Source organism: Carlito syrichta, unplaced genomic scaffold, assembly GCF_000164805.1.
Source record: "Carlito syrichta isolate Samal-C Ts95f unplaced genomic scaffold, Tarsius_syrichta-2.0.1 Scaffold309041, whole genome shotgun sequence".
Classification (NCBI taxonomy): domain Eukaryota; kingdom Metazoa; phylum Chordata; class Mammalia; order Primates; family Tarsiidae; genus Carlito; species Carlito syrichta.
The window spans coordinates 93,202-121,168 of record NW_007253137.1 but is presented as its reverse complement, the minus strand read 5'-3'; the positions used below and the strand labels follow the sequence as shown (position 1 = coordinate 121,168).

Genomic DNA, 27,967 nt, shown 5'->3' with positions numbered 1-27,967 from the left:
ACCAATCTGGACAACATGGCAAGACACTCTCTCTCAAAAAAAAAAAGGAAAAGCAAAAAGCAACCATTCGAACAACCCCCCTTTGATGAAATAATGGAACTACTAGGGGAAGTGATTTTTGACATTCTAATTTGACAAATTAAATGCTAGCATTGGCAGTTACTCTGGAGAGGGACCAGATTAAGGCTCCATTAGTCATTAACACCTTCATATTTGCTTACCTGTCCTGCCTTGGCAACGCTCAGAATTCTTCAGATTCCCACTTTCAACAGTGACTTCTGCCTCATACTGTCTTCCCGGTATGAGCCTCACGTCATCTATGACATAGTGTGTTTCCTCCTTTCCCACGGTGACATTGAGCAGCACCACAGAATCATTGAAGAGCAGGATACGATACTGCTCCCAGTCTCCAGCAGGGGGCAACCAGCTCACCACGAGAGACCTCATCCAACCATTGTTGTTTGCCTCCAGGCTCCTAACTTTGTCTGGAACTAAACGGTGAAATGATGTCAAAAAGGAGATACTACAAACCAAAAGTAGGGATACTTATTTTCTTTTCATGGGCAACAGTAGATAAGAGACAGGGTATCTGCAATTCAAAACATTTCTACCCCTTCTGATGTCCGTGGATTGCAAAGGGATGTTCTTTTTTGATTTCGGAGTCATTTGACACTCAAGAAATGTACGCTAAAATCATTTCAGGAACATATCAGTAAGCGATCCTCTGTTACACTCTTAATTATCTGGTATGAACGCTGTTTTTTACTGATTGCACATCAGCCCTGGAGACAATACTGACATTGCTTCTAATGACGGTGACATTGACAGATGTGGCACCTTTTGAAAGAGATACTGGATGTTGTGGTCCTGAAGCATTCCTCTTTCTCTTACAATTGAAAATATGAATTTTCTGGCAATTAGGTCTGATCTTATTTTTTTGGTGTCTTTCTCTTTCCTTCTTCCCTCCCTCCCTTCTTCCCTCCCTCCCTTCCTTCTTTTTTTCTTTCTTTTTAATAGAGACGGTGTCTTGCTGTGTAGCCCAGATCTCAAACTCCCAGGCTCAAGCAATTCTCATGCCTTGGCCTCCCAAAGTACTGGGATTATAGGCATGAACCACTGCACCTAACCTGTTTTTTATTGGCTTGAAAACATTCTCCCTACAAACTATAGAATAAAACATCAAGTCCTTAGTGTGCATTTGAAACTCTTCAAGTTCAGACTCCCTACCCTTCCAGTCTTAACTCTGCCTACTTTCTGCAGCTACCCTCCTTCCTTCCCTATGACTTGGAAAGCTGGTCTACAGATGGCTCACAATCTACAGACCTGTAAGTCTCCAAGGCTCTTCTGCCTTAGTACTTTTGCTTGCATTATTTCTTCCACCATCTATTTCCTCTTCATTTGCCAAGAACTCCAAGTTTCACTTAAAGATCATTTCCTTCTGAAAGAGAATTTGTTCTCTTTCCTTTCTGACCATAGAGCTCTTACTTGAGATTTCTAATAGCGCAGAGAATGGACTCTGATTACAGTCTTGTTTAAGTTCTGGCTCCACCACTTACTAGCTAGATGACTGTGGACAAGTTATTTGACTTCCTTGAATTATCTGAGAGATGGTGGTAATAATAGGACATCTCTCATGGCTTTGTTGTGAGAACTAAATTAAATAATGAGTGTGAAGTGCCTAATATATAGAAATGTCAATATATAGAAATATTAGTCAGTGCCTAATATATAGAAATGTCAATGCAGTCACTATTATTAACATGCTATTTTCATTTTTGTATATATGTATATTCTACATTGTTATAATTAAAAGGCAACCTCTCTAAAGAAAGGATAGGCAAACTTTTTCTGTAAGGCCCAGATACTAAACATTTCAGCCTTTGCAGGACACATATGGTCTCTGTCTCATATTTTTCTTATTTTTTTGTTTGTTTTTACAATACTTTAAACATGTAAAAAAAAATCCTGGCTTAAAGGCTAAACAAAACAGGCCACAGACTAGATTTAGTACCACACGATAGTTTGCCTTAAAGGCAAGAGTCTTTATCTAAATTAACAATGCCCAAAGCTCATAATACAGTATTTTACACATACAAGGCACTGAATAAATGTTTGGTGACACAAATTAATAAAATAATGTATACAAAACATGGTTAAGCGCTAACTGGTGCTTACTAGAAGCATAGATCAGAAATGTTTTATATACTGGTATCAACACTAATGTATTTGTGCTATTTAAGTGATGTGACATAAAAAAATACCAGACAAAAGCAATATTCAGATCATTCAGACATCCAAACACATTTGCTTAAATAACTCAGATGAATGCAGTGGACCCTTTGCATATTGGGCCGTGGCCCACAGACACCCTCAGTTATGTGGACCCTATTTCCCAGATTGGAAAAGGCTTCCTGAACTTAGTTCATCCTATTCTAAGATGGATCAGAGAGTGATTTGGGCAACCAAGGAATATTCTGGAGCCCAAGACTCACATGTTCTGCCTACTGCCATCTTCTGAGCAGACAGTTCACCAGAGACACAGCTGATGGTAACTTGATAAAGTCGTCCAGGGGCTAAATCTTTAAAGTGAGTTTCAGTAACCTGAGGTGCTAATAATCTGGATTCCTTGATGGTCCCTTGATGAGACAGGCTGATGTTGTAGGAATCCACATTTCCAGGAGGTCTTTCCCATTTGACTTTTAGGGAGGTCAAACTGCCATCATGTGTCACCTTCATATTTGAGACTTCCATGGGGGCTATTTAGAAAAGAATGAAAAAGAGACTTTTACTTGGGATATTTTACCAGTCCTGTGGCCAAGTTTTCATCTCTATTTTAATTTCTGCAAGCCACATTCCTTGCTCAGAAGAAAACAATTACATTGAGAAGCAAAAGTAATACTGTAAAACCAAAGGAAGACTGCATGGCTGGTGGCAAGAGCATAATCCTGGCAGTCAGGAACTGAACTTTGGTTCAAACTTGGCCATTATTCATCTGGGAAACTCTGAACGGCTCTCTCTAGCTCACTGAGTCTAATGTTCCTTACTGGCAAATGAGGCTTGGTCCAAAGACCTACAATGGTCCTCCCCAGTCCTGAACTTCTCTAAGTGGAATGCACAAAGAGGTCTGTTATTTGCTTATTTCTTCTCATCTTCACATATTTTGAAATATTGAGTACATGATAGATTGCTCAATGGATTGGTAATTAGGAAATTCTGTGCATAAAAATACTTTATTTTTATATTAAATAATGATAAAGAGTTATGTTACTATTTCATCAAAGGAAAATTATAACAAAGGAGGTGCACTTCAGTGAAACTTTTTCTAGAATGTGAATTAATGAGGCTTCATGACAAGAATGGACGTATCACACTGCTTTTACATAGGGGAGTTAATTTGCTTTGATATACATAAATAACTCTTCAGGATTGATGGTATATTTTTGTCAGGAATGTTTATACATTGTTGAGGTGTAAGAACCTATAAGTCTCCAATGCTCTTATGAGAGGTACAGGTGTCCCCAAATATCTTTCCCACTAGCCTTTTATTGTTCTAGAAACTCTCCCAACTAGAGGAATTTCTAAGGCACTACATATCTTGGAGTTTCTCTTAAAATTAGATAACTTGTCAAGACGGGATTTATTAACATATTAGACCCACTAGAAGCATTATAACCTACTAGAATGTAAGCTCCATAAAGGCAAAAATCTTTGTCTCTCCTGGATGTTATTATTTGGCAATGCCTAGCATATGTCTCACATTCAATAAACATTGGCTGAATGAATGCATATCTGTATGAATTACTCATTAATATTCAGCATAGATTAGCTTATCAGTTTAGGTTAGGCTGTGAGAGTAGGTCCTGTGGTGTTGGACTCCAGGACATGTTTTGTTAGATAGAGGGTTTTAGAAATGAATGTCACACAGGAGTATGTCTATGTATAGCACTGAAAACGTGATCCTAGTCCACTGTGAGGGATGACACACAAAGACAGTGGATGCCTGCTTAAGAGAAGGAAATAGGAATCCTTAGCAAGGATATGGGAGTACTAAAAAGAGAAGCTGGGACCATATTAACAATTAACTTTACCTACTTCTAAATGCTCCCAACCTTTAGAATAAGAGAATCCCTCTTTGTCTACGTAGAAATAGGACATATATTAAGGGCCTTCTATAACTTTTATGAATTTCCATTTGTCCTATATTACCATTGTTCATATAACAATACACATGACTTAGTCAACATTCCCTTGATTTGAGCTTTTTTCTTGTTCAGCTAGCTAGATGGACCTTACCTGTCCTGACTAGTTTCCACCTGTAGTTTTTCAGTCCTGCAGCTTCCGTCACAATAGTGAGGTTATAAAGGTGGCCAGGTGTCAGCCCATGAAAAGCATAGAAAGTAGTGTGTTTGTCCACAGCACCACCTTGAACTAGGGTCCCTTTATCCATAAGCATCAGCTGGTATAGTTCCACATTTCCAGAACCATGGGACCAGGAAATCAGGAGAGAATTAGCTTTGGTAGAAATACCAATGTCTTCCACTGGAGATGGCACTGGTGGGATAAAAGACATATCCAAATATCAGTCATAATTTCCTTGTGGAAGACATAGACATATTGAACTAGAATCACACATTCATTTAAACTTCTCTTTATATCTTGTGCAATAATGAATCAGAGGACTTTGGAAGTATCACTGGAACCTTGACTGAGGCTCTTTTCGAAGTCCTCATTCTAAAACTACACCATAGTTTATTTATCTCCCCCACTTAATAGATATTAAGGTAGTTTTTTTCCAGTGAAGTTTATAGCATGGTGTAATAGAAAACAGCAGAGAAAGATTTTTTAAAAAGAGGGAGAAAATGAGGAGAGACTGAATGATATAGAAGACATGTACTTTATGGAGGAGGCAGTAATGTGTTGTGGATATCATAATATGTGAATGCATTTGATGGCCTTTTTTTAAAAACCACATCAAGGAAACAAAGAATTATTTCAAACATAGGAAGATTTTCTTCATGACTTGATGTTATGAGAAGAATATACAATGAAGGAAAATATTTTAAAAATATGTTTTATGGCACAAACTTAGAAAATTAGGCAGAAAATCCTTCTGATTAGAATTTGAGTTAGAAGAACCATTAGGGAATATCTATTTCAAACTGGAAAACATTCCAGTTCCAGAGAAGACCCATGACTTGTTTAAAATTACTCAGCAAGCTAGCAGCACAGACACACATTCTATTTTCAGTCTGGTCTTTTCCACTGTGTCACACAGTCCTCTTTTTAAAAAGCAATTATTAATTAATTATTCAATTAATTTTTGGTCTGGGGTGGCAATCTTACTCCCAGTTCTTGAATAAAGTATAACTTCGAAAGTATCATAGACTATTAACTAATCAACCATATAAAAATAGTTACCTGTTGAACCATTGGTGTAAACTGAAGAAGAACGCTTTTCTTCAGAAACAGCTGTGATGGCAATGTTGTATTTATTGCCAGCAGTGAGATTTAAAAAAGTGTATTCATTCTGTGATGTAATTTCTAGAACTTGGATGCTCTGTATCTCTTGGTAATTATCATCAAATAACTGCAACTCATACCAAGTGACTTTTCCGGAAGAAGGAGTCCACCAAACAGATAAGCTGGTTGAAGTAGTCTTCTCTTTATTGACTTCAAACCTAGCAGGAGGTAAAGGATCTGCAAAACAAATACCAAGAAAAAGAACATGGCTTGGAGACTTATTTGCTTATTTTGCTGCAATCTAGATTCATTTTTCTCAAAAACTTAAAGAGTCCACTCTCTCTGAAAAAAAATTGACACTTTGAAAAAAAAAAAAAGCAAAACAAAATTATTTAGCTACTCATCATATGAATGCTTTTTTTAAATAATAATTTTTTGTTAAGGTAGCTCCAACCTTGAAAGTCTAAGCAAGGTTATATTTTCTGTGGCTTGCAAGCTTAGCAAGTTTTCAAACATTGACAAACATCCACATTATGCCTGGATAAATGCTGAAGATCTCAACAGAAAATATAAATATTAAGAAAGAATTTGAAATTTGTACTGAGCTTTCCCCTAGGTTGTGAGTTATTGGTGTCAAGTATACATAACTTTGGGTAGTTTTTAGTTATTAGACAACCACAAAGGACACAGATCTGATTACAAATAAATCTGACATAGGTTTGCTCACCAAAATGGATTTGCCTAATGGTGACAATTCCCTATATCCCTAGATTTTTTAAGATTTCAGTTTTGGGGCACTTTGGAGCTGCCAGAGCACCCACAGCAAATGGGAATGGGGAAATCTTGGACCTAGTGACTCACTTGATTTCAACTCTGAAAGCTATGAGGAGTCCTGCTTTGCCTGCATTGAATCTTCACTGTTGAACTTGAATTAGGATATAGAGTTTATCTTTGGGTTAGGAATTAAGTCAATGGTATTTACTGAGTAGCCCTTCTTTTGGTACAGTGGGAAGTAAAATCTGAGAAATGAGGGACTGCCTCTACCCTGAATGCTGTTGAACTACTGAGAGACAGCTATAAGAGAACATCTTAGAAATCCTACATGGTTCTTAGTCTAGGAAATGGGGTCAAGATATTTAAGGGCCAGGTCAAATGTTTTAATGGATTGGCTATAGACACTTCAGTTCTTTCCTACCTTCTGGTAGATGATATTTTACTCACACAGTGACACCAAGAATTCTAGATCTTATTATAACAGTATATGTTTTAAAAAATATTCACTTGTAATTGATATATATACAAAAAAGAAATAAGATCACTTTGCTCTACATTCAAAAAGCTTTTATGGACAGGCAGCTCATAAGACTATTAATGTCTGATCAATAGACAACACAGACTTAATATAGCCTATGAAATCTAATGTCTCTATGTTTTATGCTATGACTTATACAAGTGCATCAAACTGCAAAAATTAAATATGCCACATAACATTTTATAATATTAATGATAATGTAAATGTTAGCTGGCAAGTAACTAAGACAATTCACAAACAGCCCAAAGCACAAGAAGACAAGGCTGTGTGGTTCACACTGTAGAACAGCCCTTTGATTCATCTGAAGAGTGTAGGTTCTAGAATCTGATGGCTTTGTGGATGTGTACTTTGGGTAGTTCCTTAGTCTCCCTGTGCTTCAGTTTCCTCATCTTTACAATGTTGATAACAATACTATTTTTTTAGTAGAATTCTGATGAAGATTAAATTGAATGCTACATAAAAAGTAGTGTTTGGGACAGGCTCAGTGGCTCAGCCTGTAATCCCAGCACTTTGGGAGGCTGAGGCGAGTGGATTGCCTGAACCCATAGGTTCGAGACCAGCCCAGCAACTTGACAAGACCTCGTCTCTACAATAAATCAAAAGAATTAGCTGGGCGTGGTAATGCACACCTGTAGTTACGGATACTTGGAAGGCTGAGGCAGAAGGATCACTGGAGCCCATCAGGTTGACACTGGGGTGGCCGTGAGTGTACCATTGTACTCCAGCCTGGGCGATGGAGTGAGAGTCCAGCTCAAAAAAAATTATTGTCTGACATGTAGTAACTGCTCAGTGTTAGCTATGATTATCATCATCATTATAATTAGTAGAAGATATTGCTGGAGAAGCAATGAGATGTAATGCTAGAGAGTGTGGGATATTGAAGTCAGAACTAAATTCAAATCTTGGCTCCAAAACTTATCAGTCATGAGATTTTGAGCAAGTTACTTAACCTCTGTAAGGCTACATTTTCCCATCTGCCTGAGAGAATAATAATAATATCTACATTCCAAGGTAGGTTTGAGAAGTAAGAAGATATGGAAGAGACTATGAGATTCTAATAGCCAACAAAACTCAAGAACAGCGCTGATGTCCCCAACTGAGATGATGCACTTTTGCTGAAGTGGCATTTTAAGGACACGAATGAAACAGCTGCTTCCAGTGATAGTTCTAAAGGGCTCAATTCTGTCATCTATTCTATTACCAAGTCAGATAAAAGCTAAAGAAAATGATATTATAATCCATGTAATCTAAACATATATAATCTGCAAAATATGAGCCATAGAAAATGAACTTTAAGGTTGCGTGCCTGGAGAGTGAAGTTCAGAAATGCAGACTTTATCTAATCTCTCTGAACCAGAAAACAAAACAGTCAATCCTTTGTACATCCGCTAGAACAAAGGAACAATGAGACTGGGAAGTGCCTGGGCTGCGAGAACCCACACTGGAAACAAACACTTAAAACCCCATTTATACTGTGATAAAGCCCTTTGTTGGCAGTTGTCCACTATTGCTATGCATGCAGAAATAAAAAAGTTTTCAGATTTCTCAATTTAAACCCAGTAAAAACTCTGCTGCACTTACGGCTTAAAAACTTTTTTTATTTTCACTTTTTTGAGTTGAGGTTTCACTTTGTCACCCAGGCTGGAGTGCAGAGGCATGATCATGGTTCACCACAGTCTCAAATTCCTGGGCTCAGGTGATCCTTCTGCCATGGCCTCCTGATGAACTGGGACTACAGATGCGTATCACCACACCTAGCTAATTTTTGAGTTTATGTAGAGACAAGGTCTCGCTATGTTGCCTAGGCTAGTCTCGGACTCCTGGGTTCAAGCAATCATCTGGGATTACAGGCATGAGTCACCACACCCAGCCTCTGCTGCATTTAAACATTGTTTTCAATATTTTGTTGAATACAAATTAGATAATCAGGGGTGTTAATTTCATAAATGTATGTGTGTGTACAAATGTGTGTATATATATGTGTGTGTGTATATATAGAGAGAGAGAGGGAGAGAGAGAGAGAGGAAGAATGAGGTAAATTTTTATTGCTACTTGAAAACTTAGTCATATACCTGTTATCTTCTAATCATATGACAGACCATACATAATTAGAAAAGCCTCCTTGACTTAAATAGCTTATATTGATGGTTAGAGTTAACAATGCACGCCCGTGTGCATTTATAGCCTCTCTCGTTTTCCCTCTCATACACATAGTAGTCAGTAAAGTGTTACTAAGTATGAGAACTGTCAAAAACCATACATCAATACTTAATCTTGATCAATATTTATCATTAGTCATTCATTTAAGGCACGAGACAGACCTGAACTGTGGAATGCCAACAGGAAAGTTCTATACTATTCATCTTATATATGTGAATGATTATATCAGCACCAGAAAGCCCCAGAATTCCATAACCAGCCTTGACAGCAACTCAATTTTTCTGTTCTCAAAGGAAAAGACAGATTTTGGCAAAATTTCTGAACTAAAATAAATGCTATCTTTCTTTTTTTAAAAAAAGAGGTGACGTAGGAAGTTGGGAATGTTGGCATATGCCTGTATCCCAGCTACTTGAGAAACTGAGGCAGGAGGATCACTTGAGCCCAGGGGTTCGAGGTTGCAGTGAGTCATGGTTATGCCTGTGAATAGCCATTGCACTCCAGCCTGGGCAACATAGTGATACCCTGTGTCTTAAATGTGACTTACAAAGAGACAGAAAGCTGTATTTATAATGCAAGTAACATTTACTTCTCATTTTTTTTTCTAGAGCATGGTCATGAAAACATTAGCATTTATCGATACAGGTATTTCTAGACTGTTTAGAATTTGAAATGATTGGAGGGAGAAAAAGATGGTGGCAGAGTCAGTCGGACTATGCGAGTCCCTGTGTGAGGTGAGAGTATATGGATGAATTTACATGCGTGTCTGTAAGTGGCATGTGAGTGGCTGACTGAATGGGGGACCAGGAAGCAAGTGGCCAGGGCTATCCTGGTGAAGCAGCTGGTGTCGTCAGCTGCTCTGCTTGGACCCTAATTCTCCTGGGATGGAGAAAGCTGGCACCATTTTCTAAAATCAACAAACCTTTTCCCAGGGAGAAGCTGCTGGGAGTAACAGCTGTGGCCAGACTGCCTGACCACCACAGCACCAGGTCGGACACTGTCAGCAAGGGCTGCAGAGGGAGTGCAGTGAGCACTGGAGAAGATGAAACTGGCACCCCACCACCATCTTGGAAACTGGGGAGGGAAGTGCTCCAGCTTGCTCACCATGGAACAACAGACCTGCTCTCTGTGACTAGTGGGTTAACTACTAGAGGTTGATCATTACCCAGAGTGAATATCCCCAAAGCAGAAACTTCAGAGGGACAGGATGGGTGTTGAGAATCAGGTATCCCGCCCCTTATCCTAATCCAGTTGTGGGACAAAGAATGTGACCAGAAAGGGACAAAGAAGACCCCTGAGAGATCAGCAGTGAGTCCTAGGCTGACCCAACCCCGTCCTCCCAGCAATCCTCTGATCGTCAGACCCACATGGCTGGGGCACAACTGAGAGGAATGAACCCAGGTGGAGCCTGGACAGTGGCTGTACTAGCAACACTCTACTCTGGGATAAGACTGGTTGGCACATACTCTGCCAGCACCTCGGGGGGAGACAATCCCACCCCTCCACACCAGAGGGGATCTCCCTGACCTTACGAAAGTAAGAGGGGAAGATTGATGCCACACCTACCACCACTGCCCCCTCCTCCACCCAGGGCCACAAACCAGGGAGATTGTGAATGAGCCTGTAGCCCCATAGATCATGAATGAACCTATGGAGGATAGATCGATTTGCCTGTGAACAGCTGAGAGGAGTAATTACAGAACCAGCCAGAAGAGGGCGGTTGGTGCCCAGAAATTCTTTTTAAATTCTTTTTTGATTCTTCTGTTTTGGTTTAGTATGTGTGTGTGTGAGAATGTGTGTGCAAGGGTTCAATTTGCATTATCTCCTTTTTTCCCCCTCTTTATTCTTTTTTTATTTTTTTTTTGAGTTGGAGTCTCACTCTGTCACCCAGACTGGAGTGCAGTGGCTGCTCCCGGCCACCGCAGCCTCGACCTGCTGGGCTCCGGCAATTCTTCCGCCTCAGCCTTCCAAGTAGCCGGAATTACAGGCATGCGCTACCACGCCCGGCTGATTTTTTGATTTATTGTAGAGATGAGGTCTCGCTGCCCAGGCGGGTCTCGAACCCATGGGCTCAGGCAATCCACTCACCTCAGCCTCCCAAAGGCACGGGATTACAGGCTGAGCCACCGAGTCCGACTTTTTTCCCTCTTTAAAAAAATTCTTTTGTTTTGGTTTAGTGTGTGTGTGTGTGGGGGGGGTGCTCAATTTGCATTCCCCTCTTTTTTTGTTTTGTTCTTCTTTTGTTTGGTTTAGTGTGTGTGAATGTGTGTGTAAGTGCTTGACTTCCATTCCTCTCCTGACTTTTCTTCTTCTTCTGCTTTTTGTTGTGTGTGTGCATGTGTGCTTGGTTTTCCTGTTTTTTGTTTTTGTGTGTGTTTTCTTTTCTGTTGTTTTAGTTTTTGTTTGCATTCTTTTTACATTTTTTTTGTTCTTGTTTTTGCTTTTGTTTTTCTGTGGTTTATTTTAATTTTTATTATTTTTGTCCATTCTACTTTTCTCTGTTATCCTCATTGCTGTTATTTTTATCTTGGGCTCGGGGGGTACACACACATACCTATTGCATATAGAGTGGTGGTGAGGAGTAGGTCTTAGGAGTTCCATACCCCAGTCAATTCATCTTCCACCTTATTCAACTCTTAAAACTACAAGAAACAGCACAGCTTCCCATCCCCAACCCTGTTTCAAAAAAGAACAAATTCAGACGCTCTGATCAGGGTAGAATAGAGGGCTGAGAAAACAACAGAAGTGAAAGCCCTGCCCACTACTACTGAATAAAGGAATTAAAGAGAAAAGAAAGAGATCAGTCACAAATGAGGAAAAATCAATAGAAGAACACAGGTAAATCCCAGTGTACCAAAGAGGCAATACCCAAAAAACACACCTCAGAATCCAAACAATGGAAATCATCAACGGTTTGCCCCAGAATACAACAGGGATTAGGGAATGGAAGGAAAGAGTGAATAAGACTCAAGAAAGAAACATACTACACTGAAAGAACTTGTAACAGAGATTTTGGCCATAAAATCTTTATCCAAGAAACAAATAACAAGATGACAAGCATGGAAAGCAGAATCAATCAAGCAGAAGAAAGAATCTTAGAGCTTGAAGACCAAAATGTGGAATTAACCTGATCTGTTAAAAACAGAAGAAAACTCAGAAAGAAAGAGCAAAGCCTCCAGGAAATATGCAACTGTATCAGGAGGCCAAATTTACACCTGAGTATCCCAGAAGAAGAAAGGGAAATGGAGAATACCTTGGAACAAGTATTCAAGGATGTTATCTAAGGAAAACTTCCCCATTTCAGCAGAGATGTGATCATCCAAACACAAGAGATTCAAAGAACACCCACAAGACATCAAATGAGACCAAGCCCTAGATACATAGTAATTTGCCTACACAAAGTAGGTATAAATGACAAAAATCCTAAAGGCAACAAGAGAGAAAGGTCAGACTATCTACCGGGGAAGACCAATCAGAATAGCAGCAGACTTATCAGCAGAAACACTTCAAGCTAGAAGGGACTACAGTCCAATTTTCAAATTCCTCAGAGATAATCTATTTCAACAAAGAATTTCCTACCCAGTTAAGCTCATCTTCATCAGCAATGGATAATTAAGATCCTTCCCAGACATTCAATCCCTAAAAGATTATACCACTTCCAGATCAGTTCTATAAGAGACTCTTAAGAAGATATCAAGCACAAGAAAAAAGGAAAAAAAAAAAAAAAAAGAACAACCACGTACTTTCCAAAAATGGAGGAAAATAGAATAACACAACATACTTCATGACTGTAAAATTGAAAACACACACATATATCATATCAGCCTACAAGTTAAAAGAAAACAAAACAGGTTTATAAGAGCCTCATGACAGGGATAAACTCTCACATTTCAATTATCAGCCTGAACATCAATGGATTAAATGCACCACTAAAAAGACATAGAATGGCAAACTGGATTAAAAAAACATAACCCAACAGTATTTTGCCTCCAGAAAACACATCTTATTACAAAGGACACCTGCAGACTCAAAGTTAAAGGATAGAAAACAAACATTCAGGCAAATGGAAAATTCAGGCAAATGGAAAACAAAAGAAGGCAGGAGTTGTGATTTTAATATCAGACAAAACAACCTTCAAGCTCTCAAAAATTAAAAATTATATGGAAGGACATTACATAATGATAAAAGGTTCAATCTATCAACAATAAATATCCATCATAAATATATATGCACCCAGCACGGGAGCACCTGGGTTTATAAAGCAACCACTAAGCAAACTAAAAAAGGATATTGACTCTAACACTATCATAACTGGGGACTTAAATACCACCACTAACAAGCCTAGATAATCACCGAGGCAAAGAAATCAATAAGGAGATCTGGAACCTTAACTTGACACTTGACCAAATGGACTTAATAGGTAGTTACAAGATACTCCACCCAACAATCATGGAATATAAATTCTACTCATCATCACATGGAATGTACTCCAAGACTGACTACATCCTTGGTCAAAATCAAGCATAAACAAGCTCCATAAGATCAAAATACTACCATGAACCTTTTCAGACCACAGTGGAATAAAAATAAATATTGCCACCAACAAAATTCCCCCCCAAAACACAAAGACATGGACACTAAACAGCACAATGTTGAACAACTCCTGGGTTAACACAGAAATCAAAACAGAAATTAAAAGACTTCTTGGAAACAAATGAAAACAAAGGCACATCTTACCAAAACCTCTGGAAAACCATGAAAGCAGTATTAAGAGGGGGAATTTATATCTCTATGAATGCATACCAACAAAATAGAAAGATCACAAGTCAACAGCAAAACAAATCACCTAAGGGAATGGGAAATGCAAGGCCACTAAAACTCTAACTTCAGCAGAAGAATCCAGATCACAAAAGTAAAAGTCCAAATATGGGACATAGAAGACAAAAATATCATAGAAAAAAATCAATGAAACAAAAAGTTGGTTCTTTGAAAGGATAAGCAAGACTGACAGACTCCTAACCAGACTGACCAAGAAAAAGAGGAAAAAAAGCCCAAATAAACACAATCAGAAACACAAAAGTTCAAGTCACAACTACTCCAAAGAAATGCAAAAGATTATCAGAGATTACTATGCACATTTGTATGGGAACAAATTTGAAAACCTAAATGAAATGGAATACTTTCTGACATCACATAATCTCCCAAGGTTGAAACAAGAAGAAATAGAGACCCTAAATAGAACAATAACAACCCAGGAAATTGAAAACTACAAAAACTACAAAAAAAAAAAAAAAAAAAAAAAGCCCTAGACCAGACAACTTTCCAGTGGAATTCTACAAAACATAAAAGGAGGAGCTGATATCAATCCTATTGAAAGTATTCCAGGCATTTGAGAAAGATGAAACTCTCTCTAAATCATTTTATAAAGCCAACATCACACTATTATCCAAACCCGACAAAGACCCAACTAAGAAAGAGAACTATAGGTCAAGATTCCTGATGAACATAAATGCAAAAAATTCTCAACAAGATTCTAGAAAATCGGATCCTACTACATATCTCAAAAATTATCCACCATGACCAAGTAGGCTTCATCCCTGGGATTCAAGACTGATTTAACATCTGCAGGAAATAAATGTAATTAAATACATTGGCACGTGTAAAAAATAAAAATCACATGATTATATCATTAGATGCAGAAAAGAATTTTGACAAAATCCAGCATTCACTTTGATAAAAACCCTTGAACACCTAGGTATAGAGGGAACATACCTCGAAATAGTAAAAGCCATCTATGATAAACCCACAGTCAACATATTACTAAATGGACAGAAATTGGAAGCATTTCCCCTGAAAACTGGAGCAAGACAAAGCTGCCCACTTTCACCCCTCCTGTTCAACATGGTATTGGAAGTCCTAGTTAGAGCAATCAGACAATTTGGATATCAGAGATATCCAAATAGGAAGAGGAAGTTAAGCTAGCCCTCTTTGTGGACAATATGATCTTATACCTGGAAAACCCAAGGGAATCTGTCCAAAACCTCCTTGCACTGATGAAGGTCTTTGGCAAAGTCTAAGGGTATAAAATCAACATGCAAAAAACAGTTGCATTTTTATACACCAACAACAAACAGGCAGAGAACCAAATAAAAACACTCCCATTTACGCAAAAAAAAAAAAAAAAGAAAAAGAAAAAGAAATACCTTGGCATCTTCCTAACCAGAGAAATGAAAGACCTTTAAAACAAAAACTACACAATAATTTTCAAAGAAATCAAAGAAGACACAAACAAATGGGAAAATGTTTCTGCTCAAAGATTGGAAGAATCAACATTGTTAAGATGTCCATCCACGAAAGGCAATCTACAGATTCAATGCAATACCCATTAAGTTACCCTCATCATTCTTCCTAGACCTGGAAACAACAATACAGAAATTCATAAGGAAATAAAAATGACCAAGAACAGCCAAAGCAATCCTCAGCAAAAAAAAAAAAAAAAAAAAAAAAAGCAGGGGGTATCACACACCCAAATTTTAAACTTTATTATAATTCTACAATAATCAAAACAGCCTAGCATTGATACCAGAACAGGCATATAGACCAATGAAACAGAATAGAGATTCTGGAAGCAAAACCTCAATTTCTCAACCAACTTATCTTCGACAAAGCCTCCACCAACAACCACTGAGGAGAGAAGAATCTATTCAGTAAATGGTACTAGAAAAACTCATTGACCACATGCAGAAGAATGAAACAGGACCCCTGCCTATCACCATACACAAAAATCAACTTCAAATGAATCAAAGACCAAAATGTAAAACTTCAAACTATAAGAATCCTAGAAAATGCAGGAGACACCCTTATGCCATCAATTCCTGATCAAATCCTCAGATGCCCATGCCATAAGAGATAAGATAGACAAGTGGGACCTCATCAAACTGAAAAGTTTCTGAAAAGCAAAAGAAACCATCAAGAGAACCCACAGAATGGGAAAAAATATTTACTAACTATATATCTGACAAAGACCTAACATCCAGGATCTACAAGAAACTCAAATGTGCCAAAAGGAAAAAAAGCAAACTGTCCCATTAAAAAATGGGCAAAAGACATGAATAGACCCTTCTCAAAAGAAGATATACGAGCAGCCAATAAATACATGAAAAAATGTGCAGTCTCACTAATCATCAGAGAAATGCAAATCAAAACCACACTGAGATACTAACTAACTCCAGTAAGACTGGTCATCACTAAAACAACATAAGTTGACAATGATGCAGAGAAAAGGGAACACTTCTACACTGATAGTAGGAGTGCAAACTAATTCAACCTCTATGGAAAACAGTATGGTGATTTCTAAAAGAACTAGAAATTGACCTTTCACATGACCCAGAAATCCTCCTTCTGGGAATATACCCAGAGGTACTCAAATTATTCTACAAAAAAGATACCTGTGTAAGCATGTGTATTGCAGCACTATCCACACTAGCAAAAACAGGGTACCAACTGTGCTGCGCATTGAAACAGGGCTGGATTAAAAAAACGTGGCCAAGCGTGGTGGCTCATGCTTGCAATCTCAGCACTTTGGGAGGCAGAGGCAAGAGGATTGCCTAAGTCCACGGGATTGAGACTAGCCTGGGCAACATGGCAAGACCTCACCTCTACAATAAATAAATAAATAAAAATTAGTCAGTGTCGTGGCATGTGCCTATAGTTCCAGCTACTTGCAAAACTGAAGTGGAAGGATCGTTTGAGCTCAGCAGGTGCAGGCTGTGGTTGCCATGAGTGTGCCACTGCACTCCAGCCTGACTGACAGAGTGAGACTCCGACTCAAAAAAAAAAAAGTGGTACATATATGCTACGGAATATTATACAGCCATAAAGAAGGACCCAGTCATGGACTTTGCAGCAACTTGGAAGATTTAGAGTCTTATCATCAGTGATCTATCACAGAAACAAAGAACTGAGTACCACGTGTTCTCACTCATAAGTGGACCCTGAATGCCTATGATAACACTATTAAAAAGGGATTGGCAGTAGTGGGACACTGCCAGGGGCGGGGGAACACAAAACATCAATAAGGTGACATCCTAATCCATGTGAAGCAAGGGCCAATGTGAGGTCCAAAACTTCACCTGTACCTAAACCACTTATGTACACAATCCTGACCTGTACCCCACAACTTTAAAATGCAATAAAATTAAAAGAAAAGAAAAAAAAAAGAATTTGTAATGATTGTATTTTAGAAATAAATTCAACCTTATAACAAAATGAAGCCTATTTATGGGTTAGTGCCAAAAGCTTTTCTTGGAGACCTACTAGCACCACATTATATCTGTGTAGGATGTGACAGTTTACAACGTGCTTTCTCTGTTGGAATAGGGGCTCAGGGACATTGAATGGCTTGCTCATGTTGGATAGGGCACAGGTATTTTAGCTGAGCTTTTAATACCTGGCTCCAAATGGTTCTATCACACCTCAGTTGTCCTAGTGTGGGAAATGATGTCACAAATTGAATATTCAGTGTAATGACAGAAAATGAAAATAGATGACTATGGAAAAAGATACATTTATAGAATTTTTCAGATATTGTTTTGGATATTGTAGCATAGTCAAAATGAATAACAACAGTAAGGACAGCTAACTCTAATTCTGGGGCCTTGAAAGTTTCCTTTCTAAAAATAATGCTTTTCTTGCCTGTTCCCTTTTCCCCTAATTGTATTGCTTTTACCTGAAGTCCCATCATTTTGTGCTAGATTACTTTGACACTTTTCTAGGTATTTTCCTTATTTTCTGTCTTTCTTCCACCCCAAATAACTTGTGTGTACATCTCTTCCATGTATCATCTTCATCCCTCTCGAAGCACCAAGAATTTTGTATAAGTTTCCATCTCGGTATAAAGTGTAAGTTTTTTCCTACGCACTCAAGGTCTTCTCCAACTGGACACCGTCCCCTCTTTCCAACTATATCTTTTGCCGCTGTCTCATTCTACTCCAACAGGGCTTTTTAGTCATTTCAGAGTCAGTTTCTGTATCTTTACAGATACCATTCTAATTAAAGCAGTTAGGAGAATTGACTAGAAGCTGCATTTATGTAGCACTTTACATGAAATGGAATAAACATCACTGTTCATATAAAATAATTGGAGGTTTTCTGGTGGCAATCAGGGTGAGGGTGGGGTAAAAAGCCCAAACCATCCCTTGGTGCAGGTTTTTGAAAATGAGAAGATAAACCACATGGAAAAGGAATTGTTCACAACCTCCAGTTAATTAAATATATTTCTAGAGTGGTAATTTCTCTTACTTTGTTATTGTTGCTGTTTGTAGCCCATTTTCTGGCTTGCTTTATAGGTAATGCACTGTGTTATGCTGATATATCAGATTGCTGTGCATTAGATTTAATATCTTTATGCACTCGATAAAAACTTCAGCCCCTGGCTGGGTGTGGTGGCTCAGCCTGTAATCCCAGCACTTTGAGAGGCTGAGGTGAGTGGATTGCCTGAGTCCGGGGGTTCAAGACCAGCCCAGGCAACTTGGCGAGATCTCGTCTCTACAATAAATCAAAAAATTAGCCAGGCATGGTAGTGCAAGCTGGTAGTTCTGGCTAGTTGGAAGACTGAGGCAGAAGGATTGCAGGAGCCCAGCAGGTTGACGTTGGGGTGACCATGAGCGTGCCACTACACTCCAGCCTGGGCGATAGAGTGAGACTCTGACTCAAAAAAAAAAAAAAAAAACAACAAAAACCAGCCATTAAGGAAGTTTTAAAGTTTTAGCAGTCTTGAAAGGAAAATTAAAGCAGTTTTAATCTGCATCAGGCTGCCATGTTACTTTGTAGCTTATCATATTAAGCACGAGGCATGTACTCTGAGAATGCACAGTCTACTCAGGAGTTAAGATATATATGAATAGAGTAAGCAGAAGATGAATTATAAGGAGGCGAACTTTGATGTTAGACTCAAACCTGGGTTCAGTTTCCAACACTGCCACTTACTACGAGGGTAGCTTTAGGCAAGCTGCTTAATCTCATTTATCCTCTTTCTTCATTTATCAAATGGGGCTCATCCCTACTCTACAGAATTGTAAGTGTTAAAAAGAAATGGAGATAAAGGGTTAAATGCAGCCCCTAGTGCACAGTGTGCACTCAGTAAGTGGTACTTGGTAGGAGTATTGCTGTTTATTTTGCTGTTAATAGTAATATAGAGGCCGGGTGCAGTGGCTCACGGCTATAATCCCAGCACTTTGGGAGGCTGAGGTGAGAGGATTGTCTGAACCCACGGGTTCAAAACCAGCCCGGGCAGCTTGGTGGGACCTCATCTCTACAATAAATCAAATAATTATCCGGGCGTGGCATCATGCGCCAGTAGTTCCAGCTACTTGGAAGGCTGAGGTGGAAAGATCACCTGAGCCCAGCAGGTCGAGGCTGCGGTGACCGGGAGCATGCCATTACACTCCAGCCTGGGCGACAGAGCAAGACTGTGACTCAAAAAATAAAAATAAAAGTAAATTGTAATGTAGGTCAACATCAATGCTAAATATGCAAAATGAAGAATGATATCCAAGGGCTGAAGTCTTAGAGGTGGGCTTCATTAAGGAAGGAAACTTGAACAAGTTTGGAAGGTCAAGTAGGACTTAAAAATCGGGAAGAAGAGAGGATCTTGTAGAGTGGAGAGAGACGTTTAAGCTAAAGCACTGAGAAGCTCACTTCTAGTGAATGTTAGAGAATCATGTTAGCATCAAAGGAACCCAGACAACTTATAGAGAATGCTGCACTACATCCTCATGATGTTCTTCATTAGTTTCATCCCAACTCCTTGATGTCAACTGAGGTTTCTTCAGTAGTATCTAAACTTCCACATAAATGGAACCAAGAATTTTGTATGAGTTTCCATACAAAGGAAGAAGAGGAAGTCCCCTGGCCTCTCCTCTTCTAATCAGATTGCTTCCCCAAAGCCCTCTTATGTAGAAATTCATGAGCTATCCCTTGATGTATACTTCCAAACCTGGACATTTAGATGCTAAGTAATTCTTGTTAATGCTATGTATGAAAATGATACTGTAGTCATGTTAAAAACTCCTTATCTTTCAGAGAAAATTAGATGATGATGACTTGGATTGTATCAAAATGACGTGCGGTGGGTGGAGAAATAGATAAAACAAGATTGGTCATACATTGGTAATTATTGAAGATAGGTTGATGAGTACATGGTAGTTCATTATACCACCCTTTTTACTTTTCTATGTTTTTGAGTTTTCCCATACAAAAGGAAGAAAACACAAAATAGAAAACAAAAATTCCTGGAAATCTATATGTGTATCTACCATGTTCATTTTAGTTGCATATCGTATTTTACATACATCTTAATTTACATCCATCCATACATACAGAATGGACTTGACTTCTCCTACAAGGTCAGAAAGGTTTAAGAATTATCCTTTATTCTTCAGGGGGATTCCAGCAAGTTGGTGTCTGGGAGTGAAAAGGAAAACAATTTTTCTTTGTTCTTCTCTCATTATGCCTGGAAAAATTAGTTTTTATTTCTTTCTAGCTAATGTGTAGAAAGACATGCCCACCAATAAAAGTAAGGCTAATAGAGGAGTATTTCTGGGCACACAAATAAAGATCAATTTCAGAGAACTGGGCTGGTTCATTCCATATAGGTAGGTTAGCTTGATCTTAAAATGGAAATATATAGACTTCAATTAGCAGATTGCTAAATATTGAAGTCGTCACCAAGAGTTTAACACAATCAAAAATCAATAGTGGCTCACAATTTCTTCACACTAAAACATATATTTAATCATTATCCCACCCTGTGTAAGCTAAGTACATACAGATTTAAAATATTTTATTTTTATTTTTATTTTGTTTTTGAGTTGGAGTCTCACTCTGTCGCCCAGACTGGAGTGCAGTGGCACGCTCCCGGCCATCGCAGCTTTGACCTGCTGGACTCCGGCGATCCTTCCACCTCAGCCTTCCAAGTAACTGGAACTACAGGTGCGCACTACCACGCCTGGCTAATTTTTTGATTTATTGTAGAGATGAGGTCTCGCCAAGTTGCCCAGGCGGGTCTCGAACCCACGGGCTCTGGCAATCCACTCACCAAGGCCTCCCAAAGTGTGGGATTACAGGCTGAGCTACCGATCCTGGCCGATTTAAAATATTTTATAACGTATGTTGTCCTTTTAAAAAATTGACTTGGAAAGTAATAGCAAAATATGTGGTAATTTGAAAAAAAAAAGAATTCCAATTTTAAAATAAAATCCTTTCTGTCAAGTAGTGGAAAGAATATTGGAGTTGGAGCCAGTAAACTAGGATTCAAGTTTTGGCTGTATCATATAACAGCCATGTGGATTTGTGAAAATTATTAGTTAGTTCTTATGAGGATCAATCTCATCTCCAACCAGAAAGTAATAATAGTAAGTTTACCTCACACTTAGTATGTGACAAAAACTATTTCAGATTTTATGTACAAATCAAAGAAGCCCTCCTAACAACCCTATGCAGTAGGCATTATCATCATTATCATTATTATTATTATCACCACTTTGTAGATTAGGAAACAGCTCAGGAGGAATTAAGTAACTTGACCCAAACAACGTGGCTAGTAAGCAGTGGAGACAGTCTGCCTTCAGAACTCAACCCTCAGCCACAATGCAACCTGCCCCTTTGTAATATCCCCTCCACTGGGTTGCCATGAGGGTAACACTAAACAGGATATGGTCAAAATAATATATCATATATGCTTACCTAATAAATACAATAGGTAAAAGTGTTTTATATACTATAAAAACACGTGACAAATATTAGAGTATTTTTTTGTTTCCTGGGAAAGACAATACTATTCCTAGGCACTATAGATTTAATCACACATAAGGAAGAATGGCACCAAAATCTTAATGCCAATGAATTACAGAAAAATGATGTCAATAGCTCTTGAACTTCAGTATGCAGTGATACACTATATTTGCTTAACATGCAGATTCCCTTAGCTCTGTTCCTTTTAAAATCTAATTTATTCCATATGGGGTAGAAACCTATTAAATGTTTTTATAACAAGTTCTACAAGGCATTTTGATGTAAGTAACTTACAGATATTATAATGGCTCATGTTTAAAACTGTATGTTATTGGATGAACTGTGTACCCAACAATTAATATGGTATAGGCTTGTACCCTATTACTTCAAAATGTGATTATATTTGGAGATAGAGTCTTTACAGTGGTGACTAAGTTAAAATGGATTCATTAGAGTGGGCCCTAAGCCAATGTGACTGGTATTGTTTTAATTTATTTTATTTTAAAGATGGGTACAATTCAGGATTAGGTATACAAATGGTCATCGTACAAGTAAAATTTGGGCCTCCCTTTGGTCCCCACTTTGCCTGGTTTGAGATCAGGTACACTTATTAATGTTACGTGCCCTCACCACCCTGGCAGTTTCTGGCTACTGCCAGTCCCTTTCTTATAGTATTATGGTAAAAGTTCAGGATCTGCTTCTTTGTTTCTGTGATAAATCACTGAGTACTATAGACTCTAAATTCATCCAAGTTACTGTGAAGTCCATAATTTTGTTCTTCTTTATGGCTGTGTAATATTCCATTGTGAATATGTACCACCTTTTTTTTCTTTATCAGGAGATTACACAGACAACACAAACAGAGGGACGACTATGTGAGGACACAGCAAGAAGGTGGCTATCTGCAAGCCAGGGACAGGCCTAGAAGAAACCAAATCTGCCAATAACTTGACCTTGGGCTTCTGGATTCCAGAATTGAGAGAAAATAAATTTCTGTTGTTTAAGCTACCCAGTCTATAAAATTTTGTTATGGAAGCCCTGGGAAAGTAAAACAATGAACAATATTTTAAAGTGGAAATAATAGCTGACATGGTGATTTGATAATAAAAGTCCCTAAACATTAAAAAAAAAAATTAAAGACAAGAAAATTAGCATATTAAAATAACTAGAATCTTTTTTAAATTTTTATTTTCTAGACTGATTAATAAGTAACTGAAACTAACAAGAGGGCAAATGCTACTAAAATATTCTTTATACAGGTAAAGTTCTCTACCTCTACATGATTTCCCTAGGCTCTGCAACTTATTCGTAAATCCAAAGAGAATAGACCATATTTTTAATATATCTATACTCTTTCACTAAAATATTAATGCAATTCATTAATATATACCTCTATCTATCTATCTATCTATCTACCTATCTATCCATCCATCCATCCATCTATCTATAGATCCACCCATTCATTCACCCATCTATCCATTTAATCAACATTTATGGAACATCTACTATACTAGATGCAATTTTAGGTACTGAAAACCTATTTATTGCTGGGCTAATAAACATCCTCTAAAAGTTCAAATGAAAACGCTAAAGTAGAAGTCACAAATTCAAATGTCTTTAGAATACATTCAGACAAGGAAATAAATGGAGTGGTATTCCAGTGAATTAGTAAGTAAAAGGAGCAGCTAAAACTCAGCTCAAGAGAGTTCTGGGGAAATAGTTTTACCAACTCTTCCAATATTTTAAGATAGTCCATACATTTGTGTTTTTATGTGCATTTTAAATTTTTATCACCAGTGAAATAACCTTGATTATTTTTTACAAACACTATATGAACAAAATATAGCTGTTATTCAGACACCTAAATATCCCCAGAGGCTACTGGTTTGTGATCTCTGCTCAAGACTCTGAGGACACAGTTTTTTAAAGTGCTAAGTTATTCAATATCTGGTATGTTCATTATCTGATTTCTGGTGAATTCACAACTAAATAATTTGGTTTTCAAAGAATATCCTTATTGCAATGGTCATTTAATGATAAATTGCAAATTGCCAAATATCTTCTCCTCTACAGCTATGAAAGCATGGCATACACCAGGCAGGGTAAAATCCCCATCAGTGAAAGATGTAATAAAGGCTTGTCCCTACCTTCACCATGACCTTCTCTCACCTTTGCATAAGACCACAAGGCTGGGACCATTTTTGTTTATCGTCTTTATAAGCTCACCAGTCACTACCTGGCATAGTTTCCTGCAGTATCATGCTTGATAAATGTTTGCTGAAATGAATTTGCATCCACATGTTTTTAATTATGATTTTAAATCTGGAGTGAAAACTGTTGCTGAACTATTGCCCATTTAGTTAATTTTTTTTTCATTCCTAAGAACATGTCTACACAACACCAAAATAGCTATTTTAGACCATTTCTAAAGAAAAAAAAATCAGGCAAGGCACGGTGGCTCATGTCTGTAATCCCAGCACTTTGGGAGCCCAAGGTGAGAGGATTACCTAAACCCAGGGGTTCGAGACCAGCCTGGACAAACTAGTGAGACATTGTCTCTACAATAAATCAAAAAATTAGCCAAGCATGGTGGTGTGCGCCTGTGGTTCTAGCTATTTGGAAAGCTGAGGCAGAAGGATCACCTGAACCTAGCAGGCAGAGGCTGCAATGGCCATGAGCAGGACACTACACTCCAGCCTGGGCAACAGAATGAGACTCTGACTCAAAATAATAATAATAATATCATCATCATCATCATCAGACAAATCACACTTGGAATGATACAGATATCATTTAAGTCACTACTATATCTCTAAATCATGACTTACTCTCACTCCATTTTATTATAGACTAAGACAAGCAAAACGGAATAAGGAAAGCACACACATTTTCAATGACTTTCTTTGAAGTTTTGTCTCAGGCTTAATATTACACACTAGTTGGTGCTGCTTTAATAACAGCAATCCATAATATATGATTTATGGAGCTCATTGCTATAGATTAGCAACCATTACAGAGGAATATTAGTACTTTCTTTTAACTAAATGAACAATTCACACATGTCCTTAAAATATAGAAAGCACTACTGACAAATAAATAAATAACAACCAACTAAAAAAAAATCCTCCCTGAAATAATTTTTAAAATACCTTAATTAAACATTTTTAAAGCCTAAATAACCATCATACAAATAAGTGTGGAAAATTTATCATTATTCAAATACCACCTGCAATTTTCATTCTTCACATTTCTCTTGAAGTTCATAAAATTTATGGTGAAGAGTGTCTGTAAAAACTCTTCCTTAAGAAAAATGATGAGAACCTTGAATGCTTGCACATTGTGAATGCTGATGAAGTCTTGTTTTACTCAATATGGTCAATAAAATGCAAATATTTGGGCAACCCTCTTTCAAGTCCCTCCCACTTGGGAGCTTTTTTATCTTTTTTCTAAACTCCTGCTTTCTCATCTCTAAGAAAAAATGTGAATATTTATTATATTTTACAAGTGCCTCTTGACTTGAAACATCTACCTGCATAATTAAACTCAAAGTCTGTTCTAACTAGTAGCATCCACAGTGAATCCTTCTCCATTATTATTTTTCCAAAAAGTAAATTCTCTGGGTTAAACGACTGTATTCTTGCTTCTTAAGGGTCTTCATCTTTTGTTTGTAAATTTTTTTTTTTTTTTTTTTGAGTTGGAGTCTCACTCTGTCACCCACACTGGAGTGCAGTGGCCGCTCCCGGCCACCGCAGCCTTGACCTGCTGGGCTCCAGCGATCCTTCCGCCTCAGCCTTTCAAGCAGCTGGAATTACAGGCGCGCGCTACCACGCCCAGCTAATTTTTTGATTTATTGTAGAGATGAGGTCTCACCAAGTTGCCCAGGCGGGTCTCGAACCTGCGGGCTCAGGCAATCCACTCACCTCAGCCTCCCAAAGCGCGGGATTACAGGCTGAGTCATAAACCCCGGCTGTTTGTCAAATTTTTGAAAGCTCAACCGATTTTTAAAAATTGCTTTTTCCCCACTGAACAGACACATTAGTTGACCAGACGTCTTTTCAAATGTACTTAACACATCTGGAAGTTCTGTGTTATACATTTCACAGTATTAGTGATATGTGTGTTCACAGAACTGTCCTTAAACATCAACAAACCAACAATGTTATGACTAGAAATCTGGCCATTAAAACTTCTGCAAAATGTTCTAATTATGTGGTTGATTTCAGTCTCTCCTCGATTCCATATTTTTAAAAAAAATGATTCTTAACAAGTGATTTCTTTCAGCGTAAGTTCCTGAAAAATCTCAGATATTATCTAAAAGCTTCATCTAAAGTAAGTCAAATGATGTAAATGGGCATAACACATTTTGTCTTTGAAAAATAAGAGAATTAATATTTGGCCGATTTGTGACATGAGACCAGCTGAATTCCCTGATCCTGCTGTGCCTGCCCTTTGAACGCAAAGTTCTCACACCTCTTCAAAGAACTGCAGCAAAAGAAATGAACCCTGTCAAGGCCGAAATGTGAAAGGACGGTAACGACAATGAATTTCTAAATTTGACTTTTAGTATTTTTAACTTAAATGTGAATTTTGGGATGAAAATAAGGCTTTGCTACTACAACAAATAGAGATAATGTCAAAGACTAATGAAGTCATAGAACATCAAAGTTGTTAGATGATTTAGAGCACATCTGAGGGTGGCTCCGAGGATTAAATGATGTAATGAACACAACAGCTGCTACCTAAGTGGTTGGCACTTAGCAAGAACTTAGACTTGAATGACCTAGTCAAACACTCTGAGGCCAGAAAGGCAAACTCTTACCATACACACATAGAAGGAGTCACTAAAAGTATAAGAAAAACAATTGGCTTGAGGTGTAGAGTAATTGAAGGACATTCTCTAATATAATACTGTTTTAGTTATATAAGAGATGCATAACAATTTTCGTACTCTCATTTCAGGGAGATTTTCGAATTTTTCCCTATGAATGGCTCTTTTCTATTCCCGGAGATTTAATGTCTTGGTTCCAAAAATAAAACTAAGTTGAGGAAAGGCATATACCTAATATTGCACTTCCATTATTTATTCTAAAAACATTTACTTAAAATTATTCAGGGGTTTGACAATTTAATGCAATAGAAGCTTAAACCAAGTCACTTTAACAAATTCCCTCCACAGCCCAAAGTTTCTCTTTGCTGCACCCCCCTCTCCTTTTCAGTGGCTAGTGGGCTGTTTGTGGCACTAAGGGAGTCTCTGAAAGTCAACTAAGCTGTGTCTGGCCCAATATGGGGAGACCAGATGTCTTTGTCAACATTTATTCATTGCAGGTATTTTTTACCTTTATTTTTTGTATGCCTGGAACTCAAAGAAAACACCAGCTTGAAAAGGCAGGGCCCAGTCAGGAGTGACTGGACCATCAGACTGCACCTGTCACTCTTTACCTGTTTGCAAGACCACAGTTTTCTCTTCTCCATCCAGAGAAACAATCCTGAAGTGATAGACTGTTCCCGCTTGTAAATCTTTAAGGTTACATCCATAGGTGGTGTTGTCTATCTGGATAGGATGGCACCACGCGGCCCCCGAGGTGTCACTGCTATAAATGAGGCTAAAGTTACAGGGCAGCCCCCAAATCCTCCACTGGATAGACACGGACCGACTGGAGGTTCTGGACTCCGTCAAAGTGAAGTTACATCTCACTGGCTCTGCCAGTCCCGTCTGTAAAGGAATCAGAGACAATAGTGTGAGCCGACAGTCTGGACTGCCCAGGTACGTGTCCACAGTGATCTCCCCAAACTCTACTCACCCCTCGCCCCCAGTGTCAGTCTGTCCCTTTGGCCTCCTGCTAGAGAAAAGGCCCGCGGGGGAGGCTGATGGCAACTTTCGTCCTGGCTGGAGCAGCTGGAGAGGGAAGGTGGCTTTTTTGCCTTTGACAACAGGACAAGCTGTCAGTCTGGGTGGGGACTCAGAAGAGTGTCACCTTCCCAAGAGACAGGAAAAGTATCGCCACCTCCCTCTCCGAAGCGCAACCCGGGAAACCGGAAAGCGGAGTGGGGGGTTTGGTTCTGGGCAGGTTGGGGCGCTACGGCCCCGACCCCTTCTGGGGCCACTCACCTGCAGCAGGGTCAGTGCGATCCACAAGGCCGGCCCAGCTCCATGGCTCAGCATTGCGCTCAGGGGTTGGGACCCAGGCTGGACAGAGGGGGCGGCGCACGGGACGGCCCGAGAGGGTCACCTGTTGCGCGCGCTTA

General features: G+C 38.6%; 1 protein-coding gene across 4 annotated transcripts in view; it reads right to left on the bottom strand.

The window, feature by feature from the left end:
- PTPRB (protein tyrosine phosphatase, receptor type B) overlaps positions 1 to 27,967 on the bottom strand; it is a 141,858-nt gene that overhangs the window by 82,018 nt on the left and 31,873 nt on the right. For 2 of the 4 annotated variants that reach the window (XM_008066608.1, XM_008066609.1), the window contains exons 1-6: positions 27,831 to 27,901; positions 27,161 to 27,434; positions 5,419 to 5,697; positions 4,294 to 4,551; positions 2,493 to 2,756; positions 222 to 491 (exon numbers count right to left, since the gene is read on the bottom strand). In XM_008066608.1, the coding sequence (XP_008064799.1) occupies positions 222 to 491; positions 2,493 to 2,756; positions 4,294 to 4,551; positions 5,419 to 5,697; positions 27,161 to 27,434; positions 27,831 to 27,884 (1,399 nt within the window). In that variant the 5' untranslated portion in view covers positions 27,885 to 27,901. Of the gene's footprint in view, positions 1 to 221; positions 492 to 2,492; positions 2,757 to 4,293; positions 4,552 to 5,418; positions 5,698 to 27,160; positions 27,435 to 27,830; positions 27,902 to 27,967 lie in introns of those variants that run through there. The other 2 variants (XM_008066607.2, XM_008066610.1) reach the window with 2 other exon arrangements.